The sequence below is a fragment of the Syngnathus scovelli genome, chromosome 9 (genome assembly GCF_024217435.2).
Source record: "Syngnathus scovelli strain Florida chromosome 9, RoL_Ssco_1.2, whole genome shotgun sequence".
Classification (NCBI taxonomy): domain Eukaryota; kingdom Metazoa; phylum Chordata; class Actinopteri; order Syngnathiformes; family Syngnathidae; genus Syngnathus; species Syngnathus scovelli.
The window spans coordinates 16,097,990-16,115,022 of NC_090855.1; the positions used below are offsets into that span (position 1 = coordinate 16,097,990).

The 17,033-nt window shown below is 51.5% G+C and overlaps 2 protein-coding genes across 5 annotated transcripts in view; one reads left to right on the forward strand and one right to left on the reverse strand.

Moving 5' to 3' along the window:
- Nucleotides 1–421: 421 nt before the first annotated feature.
- dcst1 (DC-STAMP domain containing 1) lies at nucleotides 422–16,392 on the reverse strand. The gene is made up of 19 exons (XM_049729771.2): nucleotides 16,212–16,392; nucleotides 15,985–16,110; nucleotides 12,677–12,769; nucleotides 12,503–12,559; nucleotides 12,297–12,422; nucleotides 4,636–4,710; nucleotides 4,429–4,557; nucleotides 3,659–3,798; nucleotides 3,321–3,486; nucleotides 3,110–3,253; nucleotides 2,919–3,043; nucleotides 2,696–2,853; nucleotides 2,515–2,614; nucleotides 2,359–2,454; nucleotides 2,158–2,284; nucleotides 1,963–2,079; nucleotides 1,719–1,861; nucleotides 668–760; nucleotides 422–541 (listed from the first exon to the last, which is right to left on the reverse strand). Exons 3-19 carry the CDS (start codon nucleotides 12,711–12,713, stop codon nucleotides 461–463), a joined length of 1,914 nt encoding a protein of 637 aa, XP_049585728.1. The 5' UTR covers nucleotides 12,714–12,769; nucleotides 15,985–16,110; nucleotides 16,212–16,392; the 3' UTR covers nucleotides 422–460.
- dcst2 (DC-STAMP domain containing 2) overlaps nucleotides 4,552–17,033 on the forward strand; it is a 70,976-nt gene continuing 58,494 nt past the window's right edge. For 2 of the 4 annotated variants that reach the window (XR_011087443.1, XM_049729765.2), the window contains exons 1-2: nucleotides 4,552–5,288; nucleotides 12,840–12,899. Coding sequence is in view for 2 of the 4 variants with exons in the window: in XM_049729765.2 (XP_049585722.1) it covers nucleotides 12,853–12,899 (47 nt within the window). In the remaining 2 variants the exon portion in view is untranslated. Of the gene's footprint in view, nucleotides 5,289–11,314; nucleotides 11,474–12,839; nucleotides 12,900–17,033 lie in introns of all 4 variants that reach the window. The other 2 variants (XM_068651929.1, XM_049729768.2) reach the window with 2 other exon arrangements.

The window sequence follows — 17,033 nt, forward strand, 5'->3', positions numbered from 1 at the left end:
ATTTACCGAAGTCAAATTCCTTGTTTGGCACGCTCAAACATGGCGAATAAAAAACTCTTGAATCTTGAACTGAGCTGACATGTCACGTGACCGAGATGAGCGTCTTGACCTGAACCGACGGTTGAAATTGGGAGAGAATAGCCAATTTTCTTCATATTTTTCAAAATAAATTTTTATTCATTTTTTGCTAGCTTTGCAGGCTCGACTAGGGAAACATGTCACGTGAACGAGACGAGCGTCTTGACCTGAATTAATTGATCGTCGATAAAAATGTTTGGGGTTTTTTTTCTGTGCGGCTTGGCGGCCCGGTACCAAGTGACCGGGAGTTGGGGACCCCTGCTTTATGGCACACATGAGCCGACGTCATCAGTGCACAAAATCCCCACACACATTTTTTGTGTTGCCAGCATGACATCTGACCTTTGACATTTGAAATGAGTTTAATGTGACGTTTGGCTTTTCACACACTTTGAAGCTCAGTCTTCGAGGATTCCCGCCTTTCCCGCCGTCTTCGACACAGCCGAGACAAACCCTCCAACATCTGTGGACGAAAGCACACATGCGCGCACATGCGCGCGCATGCGCGTGCACGCGCACACACACACACGGGTGAGAAGACGGTGGCGTTTTCCTGGCGTGGTGCAGACGTTCGAATGCGTTTGCGTACGTTGGTGCGGGTGTGTTGGGTGCACGACGGCCTGTGCAGGATTCTCCTGTACAGGGTGCAGTTGTACAAGAACAAGATTCGTGTTTTCTCCCTCTGGAAGACAAAAAGACAAAACGTGGAGTGCATTTGGCTTATCTTCACACAGGCACGCGCTCCCTCAGGCGGTGTCTCGCCCAAGGGCACTCGGCTGTCGTAGGAGCCGTATCATGACGCGCTATGAAATGTAGTGGGTGGGCCTCCGTTTCTTTAGTAGTTAGGCGCCATACTTTGGCGCCATGTTGTGGGCAGCGCTCAAACTTTTGGGATGACTTGGGGATTTTTGCTGTTCACGGCAGAGGTCTATATCCCCAGCAAGGAGGAGAGCCACTATTCAAAAAGATTTTCCTGTTCAATATTATTACAGAAGGCCAAGCGGCTGACGTTGATCCGGCATGTCACGAGTCGGTAAGTGACAAACGGATATTTAAATGATTTGGAAGGCTCGTTCGTACAACCGAGCGGTCAACAATCTGGTCCAGCATTTTGAAGCGGGTCGGCAGCTGTGTACGAGAGATGAGCCGCCGCTAGTTGGCGCTCGTGTCTGTGCCTCCAGCAGTACTCAAGCCCTGACAGTCGCAGCACAGCAACCAAGAGAGCAAGAAAAAACGTCCGGAAAATGTACTCCTGAAAAGCCTCCATTTGGCGTTGCCAGATTGTGCTTCAAAGTACAAAGTCAATCTAGCGCCTCCGGGTCGGTCGTTTGGTTGGCAGCTGCACAGCGGACACCTTGACGCCAACGTCGGTGGACAGTGCATTCGCCCGCAACATCTGCTGCATCGTTTCAAAAATTATGTTCTTGTGGAAAAAAATTTCTGTCTGCTTAATGGAGGACAGCAGAACGAGAGAATCTCTACAACTCCCAAAACAAATTGAAAGAAGTCCCTCGGATTCTCCAAATCGTTGATTCATTTGAACAGTTGCGAGCTCACTCACAACACAAAAAGGCTAAAGAAAGTCCAAACAAAAGTCGACCCGATTGAAACAGCACACTAAATGTGAAAGGGGGCGTTACCCGCGGGTGGTAGAAGGCGGCGATGACCCTGCGCAGGCGGTTGGTATAGACCTGAAGGCAGCTGGATAGCACCGCCAGCAGGAGGCAGCAGGCAATGCTGATGTACGCCGAGATGGCCGGTGAGGAGGGCGGAGTGACGCAGCCTGCGGAGAGGGGAGGGGGAGCGGGATGGGGGGGCAAGCTCACCCAGGTATCAATCATCAGCCAGCGGCGAGAGACCCCCGCCCCCCAACAAGTGACTCACGCTGGTTGTTGGATACCACATGAACGTTGGAGGATGTGTTGAATGCAGCAAAGGATTTCTGCAGGAGGCGGGCCAAAATCGAGTTTCCATTCACTTGGATGTCCACCTGCTGGGTGCCTGAAGAGGCCACGCCCGCCAACAATCAACCGCCTGCGTGTTTACGTTGGAAGCCGGCAAGCCGCATTTGCATCTTACTGCTGACGTTAAAGGTGGTGTGCGTGTGCTTGCTGACCACGTCCAGAACACGAAAGATGGATGCGTCCACCATCAGCAGGACCGCCGCCAGGAGGAGCACAGACAACACCTGAACCACACTCGCCAGCTGCGCACACACACAAGGGTGACGTGGGCGTTCCAGCACGAGTGGGCGGGAGCATGCACGCCGAGTGAGCCCACCACTTGTTTGACTTCTTCGGGGTGAATTCTCGGGCTCCAGGGGTCCACAAAGTTGCGTCTCTCAGACAGCGTAAGGGGCAACAAATGCTGTTTGCCCTGAACACAGACAGGTGAGGACAAGGGTGACAAAGGCAACAAGGATGCCGACGGCCTCACCAGCGACTTCCTGCGGCAGTCGATGATGCCCAAGTACTTGGTGAGGTACACATTATCGAAGAAGACGTCTCCTTGGAAACGCAAGACGTAAGCCAGAGACCTGAAGACACACAGGGAGTGAGGATGGCCGAGGCAGTGCTGGTGCGAGTTAGGGTTAGGCGAGGGCCGTCCGCTTGCTTACTGCGCAAACACGGACAGGAAGGCCAGGGACGCAAGGAGGCGCAGCACATCCAACAGCCGGCGTGTGCGAGCGGCCAGCTGGCGGAAAGACTCGTGGATGCTCCGCATCAAGTCGCCGTCCGCCAGTTCCCCGTGCATAGCTGTCTGCTGCCGATGTTCCTGTCACGACACAGTGGTGCTGAGCGCCAATGCAGATATACGACTGGCAGACGCAGGGCGCTCACCACCTTGTAGACAACCCTGCTGGTGAACTCGGTGCTGAGGAGATCCATCGAAGCATTGAGATGATCGAACAGCTGACCAAAGTTTTTCTCCACCGGGATGTGCTGCTTGCACCAACCCGTCATCACTGAGGCACACAGGAACAAAAGTTGGTCGTGGATGTCCACGCGAGGATGGCCACGTGCTGTCTGACCTTTCATGATGTCACACAGGAAGCTAAACTTCATGGGCACGCACAGGATGTTCTTGATGACGGGTACTTGGACGACCCGGACACACTCTTCCCACCTGCTGGAGAACCAATCGGCGCACTTCCGGATGCCCTCCTTCACCATGCCTACACGTAGTAGGAGACAAGCTTGGCGACGACCGTGACAAAGACGAGGAGGACGAGGAAGGCTCACCTTCGCACTTTGTGAGGGTGCTGAAGGCAAAGCGTTTCTGCGTGCCAGTCCGGTCGGCTGAGCGCCTGCCGGCGGCAGCACCACCACCACCGAGCACTTCCTGCCGGATGGCCGCAAAGGCCTCGCGGGCGCTGCTAGCCTTCGCCTTCAATTCCGCTTCATTCTGCTGGATGCGCACAATAACGTGTCCAAGCGAGTGACGTGGGCGGCAAGTGGCATGCCTTCACGCAAATTGAGCAGTTGTCACGCAACAAACCCGTTATGAGCCAAATTACAACCAAAGCGCTCCTGATTTGCCATGGAGCAATAGAGGGAGGCTGATCACATTTGGGCCTTACTGTGACTTCTTCCGCCACCTTGTGGAAGGGCGTGACGGTGTCTCTCCACAGCAACTTGGTGTTGCGCACTTGAAGTTCCAGATTGCAAGTCAGGGACGCAGTGGCCTTCTCCATGTTGCGCTGGATATTGGACACCGGACCTGTCAAGAATTCTTTGTTTTGATAGATACACCCTTGTTCATGGCACCCTGTTGCCACCCGGTTTGGATTTTGGCTCTCAACCCGGACCACGATTTGAAAGGGCGCTGTTGTCAAGTTGTCAAGTTGTTGTCTTTCCATCTCAGGCACAGGCTCTCCTTTCTCAACAGCCTGGAATCCACTTGTCAGCCGCTCGCCCCTCAGCTGGTCCAAATGGCTCCCACTTGCTTGTGAGAGGGAGCACGTCGGCCCAATAACAGCCCCCAAAACAGTTTGGAGCGTTTTTGTAAACCACTCGGCCCGCCCGGGTTCACAGCCCTTCCTCTTTCACAACCGGGCTGGAGGACACTTGGTCACCATGACTGGGGACCTCTGTGACGGGAGACTGAGTGGAGTTGTGATGACATTATTGTCTGTTTATTGCCAATCATTTGTTGTTCAACTTTGAAACATCGCGCTGTCAAAGGTGAGCTTGCTGCATGTGTGTGTGTGTGTGTGTGTGTGTGTGTGTGTGTGTGTGTGTGTGTGTGTGTGTGTGTGTGTGGTGTGTGTGTGTGTGTGTGTGTGTGTGTGTGTGCGTGTGTGTGTGTGTGTGTGTGTGCGTGTGCATGTGTGTGTGTGCGTCTCCCAACCTGAGTAGAGCGTTGAGAGGACGAGCAGCATGAGGAAGGTGCGTCCACGGGCGCCAAGCATGTTGGGAAACATCAGCAGGACGGCGCACCTGAAGACCGATGACGTGGCCCCGCCCAACGCGCAGGCCCCTGGAAATGCCCACAACTAGGGTCACACGTGCATCTTGTCGTCCATACGACATCATCTTCCTCATTCCTCCTCCTCACCCGTAAAGGCACATCCTGTGGCCAGCTTGTGATCAAAAGTCAGCGGCAGGCCCGGTGCAATGGCGGCAAACATGGCTGCTCACATAAACACAACACACGACATCATGTGTTATGCGGTGGGCAGCTGACGCTAGTGTGACTTAGCGCCTGAAGACCTTGTGTGGCGCGTTTGAATGGAGACAGAGTCGCCGTAGTGAGTTGAGACTTCTCTGCAGTCAACAGAAGGACTTACATGAAAAAGCAAAGAAAGAAAATAAAAAGCACAAAATAGAATAAAAAATGCAGCCGCGGCCATCTGCTCTGGTTCTATCCACTTTCCACTCGGGGTCAGCTCTGAGAATCACGTCTTGGTGTCCATGGAGAATCGCTGCCGCCAGAAAAGAGCGTCGGGAGCACCAATTGTTCGTGCGGGAACATACATGCAGTACCGGCGTGCCCAATACACGCACTATGCTGTTAGCGTTAGGCCTCACGCGACGTCATCATTCTGTTACGTGTTGTATCTTGCCTAGATGAGTTGCGCTGCATGGCTTGCAGCAGCGTGTCGGCGTAGAGTAGACTCCTAGCTGCAAAGACGTCGCGGCATTTTAAATCAGGTAATGACAAAAGAAAGAGGCGTCTTCATGACAATGAGCAAAGACAACAGCAGTCAGGTGAGCAAGGCAACATAACCCCTCTCTTTTTGTGGTTAGGCTACCCATTGCCATTAATTAATTTTACACATTGACTTCTTAACATGTTCATACAAAACACGTTTTAGACGAGGTTACTAAAAGGCAAGCTACTATTATGGGGAAGTCTATTAACTGAGGAAATGCGGTGAATTTAGGTGCAGCCAATTTGTTACCTCTATTTACCTATCTACTAACCCAGGGGTGGGCAAACTTTTTGACTTGCGGGCCGAATTGGGTTCTAAATTTTGACCGGGGGGCTGAACCAGGAGCAGATGGATGTAGTGTTTGTGTGAAGTAATAGAAACGACCTGTAAAGGTCATTGCATAAAAGGTTTTGGCCTTTAGTAGGTAGTAAAGCGTGGATATTCCAAAAAAAATTTTTGAAAACAAATGCATTTATTAACAGCATTAAAAAAAAAAAATCCCTAAATAAATTGCTATCAGTGATTCTCATAAAATACGACACTGTTATTATGAATAACAGTCTCCATCACTTCAGTGCCTGCAGGTCAGATTAATGAAAGATGTTTATCTTATGAGATCACATCAAACGGCAAACATTCTGACCAAATATATCATCTTGAAGAATCGGTGAAAGCATACATCTAAATAAAGTAATCAAAACGGCAACACGGTGAGGGGTATCTGAAAATCAGAGCAGAGTTTTAACTCACAAACACCTGGTAACAGAGGTGAGGAAACGGGAAACACTTCCTTAAAGTAAGCCTTAAGAACTTTACAGGTTAAGATTAGTCACAAACAGGTGGTGCATCAATGTCCTTGAGCATCCTGCATTGTTTGAAAATGAGAATGGTCGCTAGTTTCAATCCCTGCTATTTGTACAGATCGTATTCAAAATGCTTTTTTTTACAACAAACTTGAAAGCCTCCCCTTCATTTTCAGTGGGAACAGTGTTGTTTATCTCCCTTTTTTTGCTAGTGTGTCATAGTCTGGAGTAAAATTTGTTGTGGCAATTCTTAGGAGAGATCCGAGGTGTTGGTCCGTTTACCTAGATCTGTGACGGGTTGATGTTGATGTTCATGTGGCTGAATGTCACGTCGCGTACGTCGAGCCAAATTGGCCACTCTTTTTAAACACTTGGCACTCAGTGTCCACCTTGCTTTTCCTTGGGCGACTCATTTTAATGGAAGGATTCCAGGGGAAGGTTTGTGGGTGGCTTTAGCGTAAAACTGTATCCGAAAGCTCGGCGCGCAAATTACAAGAATGCTGTCGTCACAGTCCACGCTCTAAATTCGGCAATGATACAAATAGAGCGCGAGTGCACCATTTCCGTACTACTGAGTACGTACACGCACTTGTGAGTGTGCACCGAGCTTTCTGACACGGCTTCCGGTAGTAAATGCGCAGGCGAGTGGTTCCCCATCTACTGGGGAAACGCAGTCATTGCAGGCAAAATGACCGAAAAAAAAAAAAAGTTTAATAATACAATTTATTTAGGGTTGGCGGGCCGGATTAAACGGTCCCGTGGGCCGGATGTGGCCCGCGGGCCGTAGTTTGCCCATAACTGTACTAACCTGTTGTATTTTTACACTTCTGTAAATGCTGTTACTGAGTAGGGGGTGGAGCAACTGTTTATATAAAACTGAGTAATTGTTAATGTTATTCATATTAAACTTAATTTGAGTCAATCAAATGTTGTCTCTCTGGTCTTTGTGGGCGTGACATATTTTTGCGTAGGGCCCCCTGGAGGTCTGAACCGGCTCTGTGTACATTGCCAAACATTTGCAAATATGAGTGTCTAGTAATTTGAGTGGCCGACGTCGCCGAGTTAGCCGACTTGTTTTCAGAGCTCAAAAGACAAAATGTTGTTCTTGCACTTTTCTGCTCACACCGCTTTTTGGGTAATAGCAGGGGCCACCGACATGGTGCCCGCGGCCACCAGGTCGCCCGTGAGAACCGCATGAGTCGCCCGCAGGACTGTTCTAAAATTAGCTCAAATAGCGGCACTTGTTAGTGAGCTGCATCTATTCATTTAACAGTCAAACTTCGGTTTTCGAAAGCCCCGGTTCTCGAAATAATCGGAATTCGAACAAAAAATTCGAGATTTTTTTGCTTCGCCGGGAGGACCCGAGAAAACCCGACCGTGGGGCCCGGATGCTGACTGACTCCGTTGTTATTGTATTTTCGTTACTTTGAGGACTGTATTAACCCCTAATCATGCCTCCAAAGAATGCAAGTGGGAGCAGTAAAGCCCTCCTAAAACACAAAGACTGTCACGTCTCGCCCCCAACTGCTCCAATATGTGTCTGTTGTCTTGGTTTCTGTCTGTGTGCTCGCCCCTACCCTCCTGTGTGCCCATGATCAGTGTGATTGTTCCCACCTGCCTCTCGTTACCTGTCGTGTATAAAAGTCCTGTCTGCCCCTCACTCCCTGTCGGATCATTGGTTTTGGTTTTGGTTTTGGTTGCTGTCGTTCGGTGTTGGCGTACTGTCTTGATGCCGTCATGTCTTGCTGTCTTCTTGTTTCACGTCCCGGTCAGTCAGTCAAGTTATTGTTTGTTAAGTCATGTCAGTTTGCCTTTTGAGTTGCTTCAATAAACCCTGGTCCAAGCTGCACTTGGTCGTCCTGCTCCATGCTCCACCCGACCGTGACAGAATGATCCGACCATCACAACGACCAGCGCTTGGACCCCCCTCCACCACCAGCTCCCGCTGCGACGCCCGATCGTCGTCCGAGCAGGTTCCATCGCCGTGGGCTCCACAGCTGCCGAACCCGCGGCCGCCATCGGAGTGCTTCTGGCGCCAGCGGCTTTGCGGCCGCGATCGGACTCTGGTGCCGTGACGCCGGACCCACGGCCCCCGTTGGAGTGCCTCCCGGCGTCATCAGACTCACGGCCGCCATCGGGCTCCACCCCAGCGTCGCAGGACCCGCGAACGTCGCCAGACATCCAAGCCAGCTGCGTCGGACCCGCGATCGTCCCTGGCTCCACTCCCACTGCTGCGGCGCGTGATGGCTCTTGCCGCCGCGCAGAGCCCCGCCTTCCGAATGTCGCCGATCACTGTACGGACTTTGTGAGTGGCCGCCGATCGCGGTACAGACTTCCCAAGTCGCCGCCCCAGTGCGGTTGTGTTTCCCCGAGTTTCCGCGGAGTGCGGTTCTGTTTCCCCAAGTCGCCGCCCGTGTGCGGTTGTGTTCCCCAAGTCGCTGCCGGAGCGCGGTTCTGTTCCCCGAAGTCGCCGCCCGAGTGCGGTTCTGTTCCCCAAGTCACCGCCAGAGTGCGGCTCTGCCCCCTAGGTCACCGCCAGAGTGCGGCTCTGTCCCCTAGGTCGCCGCCGGAGTGCGGTTCTGTCCCCTAGGTCACCGCCAGAGTGCGGATCTGTCCCCGAAGTCACCGCCAGAGTGCGGATCTGTCCCCGCAGTCACCGCCCGAGTGCGGTTCTGTCCCCGAAGTCGCCGCCAGAGTGCGGATCTGTCCCCGCAGTCGCCGCCAGAGTGCGGATCTGTCCCCGCAGTCGCCGCCAGAGTGCGGATCTGTCCCCGCAGTCGCCGCCAGAGTGCGGATCTGTCCCCGCAGTCGCCGCCAGAGTGCGGATCTGTCCCCGCAGTCGCCGCCAGAGTGCGGATCTGTCCCCGCAGTCGCCGCCAGAGTGCGGATCTGTTCCCCGAAGTCGCCGCCAGAGTGCAGTTCGGTTCCCCCAAGTCGCCGCCCGAGTGCGGTGCGGTTCGGTTCCCCAAGTCGCCGCCCGAGTGCGGTGCGGTTCGGTTCCCCAAGTCGCCGCCCGAGTGCAGTGCGGTTCGGTTCCCCAAGTCGCCGCCCGAGTGCGGTGCGGTTCGGTTCCCCAAGTCGCCGCCCGAGTGCGGTGCGATTCGGTTCCCCAAGTCGCCGCCCGAGTGCGGCGCGGTTCGGTTCCCCAAGTCGCCGCCCGAGTGCGGCGCGGTTCGGTTCCCCAAGTCGCCGCCCGAGTGCGGCGCGGTTCGGTTCCCCAAGTCGCCGCCCGAGTGCGGCGCGGTTCGGTTCCCCTAGTTTTTTTTTTTTTGGGACGTCGGGAGACGTCCCTTGTGGGGGGGGTTCTGTCACGTCTCGCCCCCAACTGCTCCACTATGTGTCTGTTGTCTTGGTTTCTGTCTGTGTGCTCGCCCCTCCCCTCCTGTGTGCCCATGATCAGTGTGATTGTTCCCACCTGCCTCTCGTTACCTGTCGTGTATAAAAGTCCTGTCTGCCCCTCACTCCCTGTCGGATCATTGGTTTTGGTTTTGGTTGCTGTCGTTCGGTGTTGGCGTACTGTCTTGATGCCGTCATGTCCTGCTGTCTTCTTGTTTCACGTCCCGGTCAGTCAGTCAAGTTATTGTTTAAGTCATGTCAGTTTGCCTTTTGAGTTGCTTCAATAAACCCTGGTCCAAGCTGCACTTGGTCGTCCTGCTCCATGCTCCACCCGACCGTGACAAAGACGCGCTTAAAGCAATGCGACAGTGACCGCCCGGCGCGCTTCGGTTGCGCGATCGGACCAAATTAAGCTCCCTGCGCACTGAGGTCCACTTAAATTTTGGAAAGTAAATCAGGACTTTAAAAATATTTTCTAAACTTCAGCGATGGCTGTCACAATAATGCGACCAGCGCAGTGCAGTTGCGCGGTCAGCGACGCGCTACTGTTGCGCGTTCGACGGTACGCTGCAGTTGCGCGATCGGACAAAATGACGCTCCCTGCGCACTTAGGTCCACTTAAATTTTGGAAAGTACATCAGGTCTCTCACAATATTTTCTAAATTTCAGCGACGGCTCTGTCACAATAATGCGACCATCGCGGTGCAGTTGCGCGGTCGGCGACGCGCTACTGTTGCGCGTTCGGCGGTGCGCTGCGGTTGCGCGATCGGACAAAATTAAGCTCCCTGCGCACTGAGGTCCACTTACATTTTGGAAAGTACATCAGGACTTTAAAAATATTTTTTAAATTTTAGCGACGGCTCTGTGACAATAATGCGACCAGCGCAGTGCAGTTGCGCGGTCGGCGACGCGCTACGGTAACGCGTTCGGCGGTGCGCTGCAGTTGCGCGATCAGACAAAAATGCGAAAATGAGCAAATGCTTAAAAAAGGCGTTTTTTTGTTTTTGTTTTTGTTTTTTGCCTGGAACAGATTAATTTTTGTTCACTTATTTGTAATGTGAAAACACAATTCGGAATTCAAACGATTCACTTCTCGAACAGCCTTCTGGAACGGATTGTGGTCGAAAACCGAAGCTCCACTGTATTTGTAATGGGAAAAATAGATTCGGAATTCGACCGATTCGCTTCTCGAACCGCATTCTGGAACGGATTGTGGTCAAAAACCAAGGTTTGACTGTATTTTTGCTATTCTTGTTAAAATCACACTTACATATGAACTGGAAATGACAATAATAACACATAATGAAAGTCAAATTGAGCAAATAGGCTATTTCAGAAGTCTATGTCAAACTGGTAGCCCTTTGCCTTAATCAGTACCCAGGAAGTAGCTCTCGGTTTAAGAAAGGTTGGTGACCCCTGGGTAATAGGCTAAGTCAGGGGTCGGCAACCCGCGGTTCTTTAGCCCCCCCCCCCTAGCGGCTCCCTGGAGCTTTTGCAAAAATGCGTGAAAATGGAAAAATATGCTTTTTGTTGTTGTTGGTATTTTTAAAATATGGTTTTTAGATGTTAATCATGACACAAACATTCTTATGCTGTAAAGATGTATGTAGTTGTAAATATATTAAAATGCCGAATTTCAGAATAGCGTCAAACAGCCAAATTGCGTCAAACAGCCAAATTGCGTCATAGCCTGCGACACAGGACAGGCGAGTTGCAAACCGGGGTGTGAGAGTGATGGGCCATGGATTCAAAAGTCAGAGAAAGATTGCTGATGAGAACAGAGGGTTTAAGAAAGACCGGACTGAACCATTTGCTTTCATTCCCAATGCCGAAGGATTGCCTGCATGTTTGATTTGCAATGAGAAGTTGTCAAATCACAAGAAGAGCAATTTGGAGCGACATTTTTACCTAAAGCATGCTAAATTTGCTGCCGATCACCCAGTTGGAGCTGAAAGGAAAGGTGCAATTGCAGTGCTGGTGGAGAAATTGGAGGACCGAAAAAACGGTTTCAAGAAGAGGATTGCATCTCCGAACTCTACTACTGCTGCAAGTTTTGTTGCAGCCCGGGAGATAATAAAGCTCGGAAAACCATTCGCCGATGGTGAGTACATGAAGGATTCTTTCATTAAACTACCAGAGTGCCTATTTTCGGACTTAAAAAAAAAACGAGTTCAGAAATTTGAAGACATGCCTCTCGCCGCAAAAACAGTGAAGGAAATGGTAATTAAAACGGCAAACAACATCAGCAAATAAAGGGCATCAATTCAGCTCCAGTTTTCTCAATGGCCTGTGACGAGTCGTGTGACGTGGCCGATGTCGAACAGATAGCTCTGCTATGAAACGATGCAGGTACGTGAACTCTAATGGGCCGCACCAAAACACAAGACATTAATATTGTAATGGAAGTTCGGCTAAACTTGAAGTAACAATAGGCTTATCGTACATCAGTAGTCACGCGGTGCGTAATTCTCTCCAGGATGCGCTGCAGGGAAAATAAACATTTAATCGTGAATGTTCATTTTGTATTTGTAGCCTCCTTAATTATTTTAATAGTTGGCATGCATACAGCTTATGTACTGACAGTCTATGTTGCCGTATAAAAGGCTTTTAGATTTTTGCGGCTCCAGACAGGCCAATATGGCTTTTGAACATTTTGGGTTGCCGACTCCTGGGCTGTTGAGCTGCATGACGCTCAGCGACCGATTTTAAGTTGTGCAGCGGCCAATCAATTTTTGCTCATGGGCGTGGCTGACACGTTAGCGAAGCAAGTCAGACAGGACGGAGACAACTCAACAATGTCACTCCCAACTCCCATCTGGACTGGCCACAAAGTAACGGACAAAAAACACAACAGCGAGTCCAGCAGCAGTCCAACTAGTCCGTCCACCTTAGTCTTGTCTTCTCGCGAATTTCGCTTTGATTACCTGCGCCGCTCAGCGCGCCGAAGAGAGCTCGGAGGATGACGTAAGCGTGCCGCAGCTCTTCCGATTGGCCGAGGAGGAAGCGTTGGCAGCCACGTGGGAGAAAGCGCCTGATCAGCTGCTCCAAAGCTGCGAGTACGTCACCCCCACAAGGGGGCGTCACACACCTGTAATACTCCAACAGTAAAGAAGAAAATAAAAACACTCACTGCTGCGGGGCTGCTCGTCCCGAGTCATGATGGCGCCACGAGCGTCTTCTGCCGCTCCTGCTTGCCGTTCCCAATAATAGCATAATCATGATAAAAGCATATCAAAGCATCATCATGATCATCATTATATGTTAATCATCCTGACCCGTCCCTTTTGACTGCAACACGACGTACGTGCGATGTGTGACGTCACATGCGTGTGGCTCGTCATGGCACGTGACGTCTTGTGAATGCGCCTCCTCGTGAGTTCAACTTTGGGTTTCAAACCTGAAAATAGAACAGGGAGACGAGCGAAAGGCATGTCAAAAAAAGTTTTTATTCTTTAATTCTTTTTTAGTGACAGTCGCGCGATGACCGGAAGTGGAGTCAATTGGTTACCATGGCGATACCGGAGCAGGTAAAACAGATGTTTGGACACGCACGCACACACACACACACACACACACACACACACACACACACACACACACACACACACACACACACACACACACACACACACATACACATACACATACACATACACACGCACACCTACGCACACACACACACACACACATACGCGCGCACACACACACACACAATCACACAAACACACACACACAAACACACGAACACACACACACACCACTGACGTGCGGTGAGGTTCATGACTGGGGAGGCACTGACATAAAATGTTCTGAGTCTCTCTCTCACAAGTTCAGCTTGTTTGGTCTCACCACCGCTCTCCCAGACCTGGTTCTAGGAGTAGGTGGTGGTTCAGGTGTGGTGTGCTGCGGTGGCTCTGAGGAACTCTGTCCAAGAATACCCTCAAGGGATTGCGGTGTATCGTTATAACGCTCTGGTGATGACCTCATAGGGATGAGATGATGGCGGTTTCGCCTGACAATCCCGTCGGTCCGTCCACGATATATGAACATGGAGTAGGGTGACTGTCAACCACAACGTCTGTGGCTCATTGATCTGTGATCCATACTTCCTTCCCAGGATCGAGCTTGTCAAGATTCCGCGCCCGGTGTCGCAGGTTGTAGCGTTGCGCATCACTCATCCTCTTCTCCCTCTCCTTGTGAATGACTGCCTCACTGTCCGGCAACATCAAAGTCAGCAGCGCTGGGAGCGCCGAAACCGTCGTACGGAGCCTCCTGCCCATGAGCAGTTGTGCCGGACTGTAACCATTCCACAGTGGGGTCGCCCTGTCGGCTAGCAGCGCGAGATAAGTGTCAGCTGCTTTCTTCAAAAGAGCCTTAACAGTCTTGACCGCATGCTCGGCTTCCCCGTTGCTCTGGGGATATCTCGGGCTACTCGTGATATGCCCGAAGCCATATAACCCTTTGAATGCTGCAAAGGCCGCACCTGAGAACTGAGGCCCGTTTTCTGTCACCACTATTTCTGGGATGCCATGGCGTGCAAAGATTGATTTCAGGTGATGAAACATCTGTTGATCTTGTAGGGGTAAGAAGAGCAATTTCTACAAATCTGGAAGCATAATCAACAATCAGCAAGTAGTTGTCCCTTCCCAGTCTGAACAAGTCTACTCCTACCTTCTGCCATGGTCGCTCTGGGTATTCTGACGGCATCATTGGCTCCATGCTGTTCTGTCTCTCCTTGCAGCATGTTCGGCAATTGAAAACCAACTCATTCAGCTGTTGACTCAGCCCAGGCCACCATACTGATTGTCGTGCACGCTCACGGCACTTAACCACTCCCAAGTGGCCTTCGTGTAGTATGACGAGAACCTGGTTTCTCATCGCTGCAGGAATAACAAGCCTGCTTCCTTTGAGCAAGAGTCCATCTTATACTGTGAGGAACGCTCTTTCTGCCCAATACAGTTTGAGTCCTGGTTCAGTCTTGCTGTGTGCAGGCCATCCTTCTCCGCACAATGCCATCACCCGCCTGCAGACACTGTCTCCCTTCAGCTGCTCCCTCAGCTCATCCAAGTACGCAGTGGTCGCTGGCAAATTATCCATCGGTGTCCACATATAGTTTAGTATCCTCAAAGCGCTGTCTCTCATCCAGAGTTACTCCACCTGCGACTGGAGCCCTTGACAATGTATCCGTTGTCCATAGCCTCTTCCCCGGGACATAAGCGATCGAGTCAGAATAGCGCATCAGACGCATGCGGAAACACAGAATCCGTGGAGGTAGAGTATCCGGTGTCTGGGAGCCCAGGAGGCTCAGGAGAGGCTTATGATCAGTCTCCATCTGGAAGTGCTTGCTGATAAGGAAGTTGTGGAACCTTTCGCATGCCCAGGTCAGGCCTCCTTCTCTGGCTTCCTTCTCAACTTGAGCATATCTCTGCTCTGTTGGCGTGAGAGACCGTGACACACAGGCCACCATCCCCCCTCCTGAAGAAACACAGCACCGAAGCCATATGACGACACATCCGCCAAGACTTTGCACTCCCTGTTTGTGTCATACATCGCCAGCACCGATGGGGATGACATGCGTCCTTGAGGTCCTGGAATGCTCTGGCCTGGTCTGCGCCCCAGAGCCAACCATTCCTCTTTGAGAGAAGGTCGCGCAAGGCCTTGTCCCTCTCAGCGAGCCGTGGAATGAACTTCCCCAGCTGGTTCACCATGCCGAGAAAGCTTTTCAGCTCGCTCACATTTGTCGGTTCTTTCATCCCCCGGACCGCTTCCGTCTTGGTAGGGTCAGGACTGATGCTGTTGGTGGAGATCACATGACCCAAGAAAGTCACTTCAGTCTTAGAAAAATCGCATTTCTCAACATTCAGTGTGATGCCTGCCTTTTCTATCCTCCCCAGCATGGTGTGTCGACGAGCGTCGTGCTCCTCTTGTGTACGTCCCCACACCAGCACGTCGTCGATTTGGCAAACAACGCCCTCAAGTCCTTCTGTGACCTCAGTCAACATCCTGTTTTGGAAGTGCTCAGGAGCGGAGCTAATACTGAAGGGCAACCGACTGAAATGGAAACGTCCGAAGGGTGCGATGAACGTCGTATACTTGGATGAGTCCTCAGTCAGTGGAATTTGCCAGAAGCCCATGTTAGCGTCCAACTTGCTGAATACAGTAGCTCCGGCCAGCATCCCGAGTGTCTCTTCCACTGATGGCAGGGTGTATTTTTCCCAACACACCGATTCATTGAGGTTGGTTAAGTCCACACATATGCACACAGCACCTGACGGTTTGAGCACCACCACAACGCCCGCACACCACTCCGTCGGTTCATCCACTCAGCTGATCACCCCAAGGCGCTCCATACGGGACAGTTCCTGCTTCACTTTGTCCATCAGTGGCAGCGGCATTCTCCTTGGTGTTTTGAGTGAGAATGGTTGGGCACCCGGTTTCAGCCTGATTTTGTATGGCTGTCACATCTCCCCGAGACCCATGCATATCTTTTTCCTTCACTGCCTCAATTGCGATGGTGTCTAGACATGCCACCAGCTGCAGCCCATTGATTGCAGGCCTCCCAAGCAATGCTGTGTGCAGGTGTGGGATGACATACACGACGCCCTCTCTCACCTCTTTCTCTCCTCTCCTCAGCAACAGTTCAGCCATGCCCACAACATCAAGTGGACGACCCCCTGGTCCCTTCAGGGTTTTTGTTGTCTCTCGGAGAGTGGGTGGATCTTTGTCTCTGTAGATCTCCTTGAACACAGTGTGAGGTATGATTGTGACGTCAGCGCCGGTGTCAATCTTGAACTGCACCTGCCTGTCACGAATGTCTATGTCAACCAACCATGGATCACCTTGCTCTGCTGACACGCTACCAAGAAAGCGTTCGTCGTCCTCCTCTTGTACCTCATGGACAGCCTTAGCAGACTTGCACACGCGGCGGTAATGTCCCTTCATGCCACATGAATGGCATGTTACATCATTTGCGGGGCACTCTCGCGGTGAGTGGGACTGTGAGCTTCCACATTTGTAGCACTGGATCCCTCTCCCCCTCTCCTGTTGCACGCTCTGTGCCCTAGCCTGGCTGTTAGCATTTTGGGGCACTCTGAAATTTGACCTATTGCCGCTCTTACTCACGTGGTCTACAGACTTGTTTCTTTGGCCTCTCGAAGAGCAGACTGTTGCCGTTTCCCCTCTTCACTTGTCTTGCCATGATTGTAGCACTCTCTAGCGTCAGCTTAGGATCCAGCTGCATTCGTTCTGACAACTTGGCATCCAACACCCCTACAACAAGTCGATCTCTAATTAACTCGTCATGTAGCTGCCCGTAATTGCAATGTTCAGCCAGCGCATAAAGAGAAGTTAGAAAAGAGTCCACCGTTTGTGGCTGTCTCTACCAGACATTCCACACTACCACGCCACGTCGTGTTATCAAAGATACCAGTGAGTTTAACTGTAGTTTGATGTGACGAGAGCCACTTTATTAACTTCCAAGCTCATACTCTGCAATCCTTCCACCCCCTGGGGATTTCAACATAATAGCACCACAGCATCCCCTGCCATAAGGCTGGAGAACCTTTCTTCGTAGCCTCCGTAAAGTATCTTTCAAAGCCATTTTGTTCATCTAAAGCAGGGGTCACCAACACGGTTGAGCGATCGGACCAAATTAAGCTCCC

What these genes read in the sequence shown, in the direction of transcription:
- dcst1 (XM_049729771.2), bottom strand. Translation starts at nt 12,713, where the DNA reads ATGACGAGCCACACGCATGTGACGTCACACATCGCAC. An exon ending in AGGTGGCGGAAGAAGTCACA is followed by an intron (nt 3,487 to 3,658) that starts GTAAGGCCCAAA and finishes GTGCGCATCCAG; the next exon opens with CAGAATGAAGCGGAATTGAA. An exon ending in CCGAAGAAGTCAAACAAGTG is followed by an intron (nt 2,285 to 2,358) that starts GTGGGCTCACTC and finishes GTGTGTGCGCAG; the next exon opens with CTGGCGAGTGTGGTTCAGGT.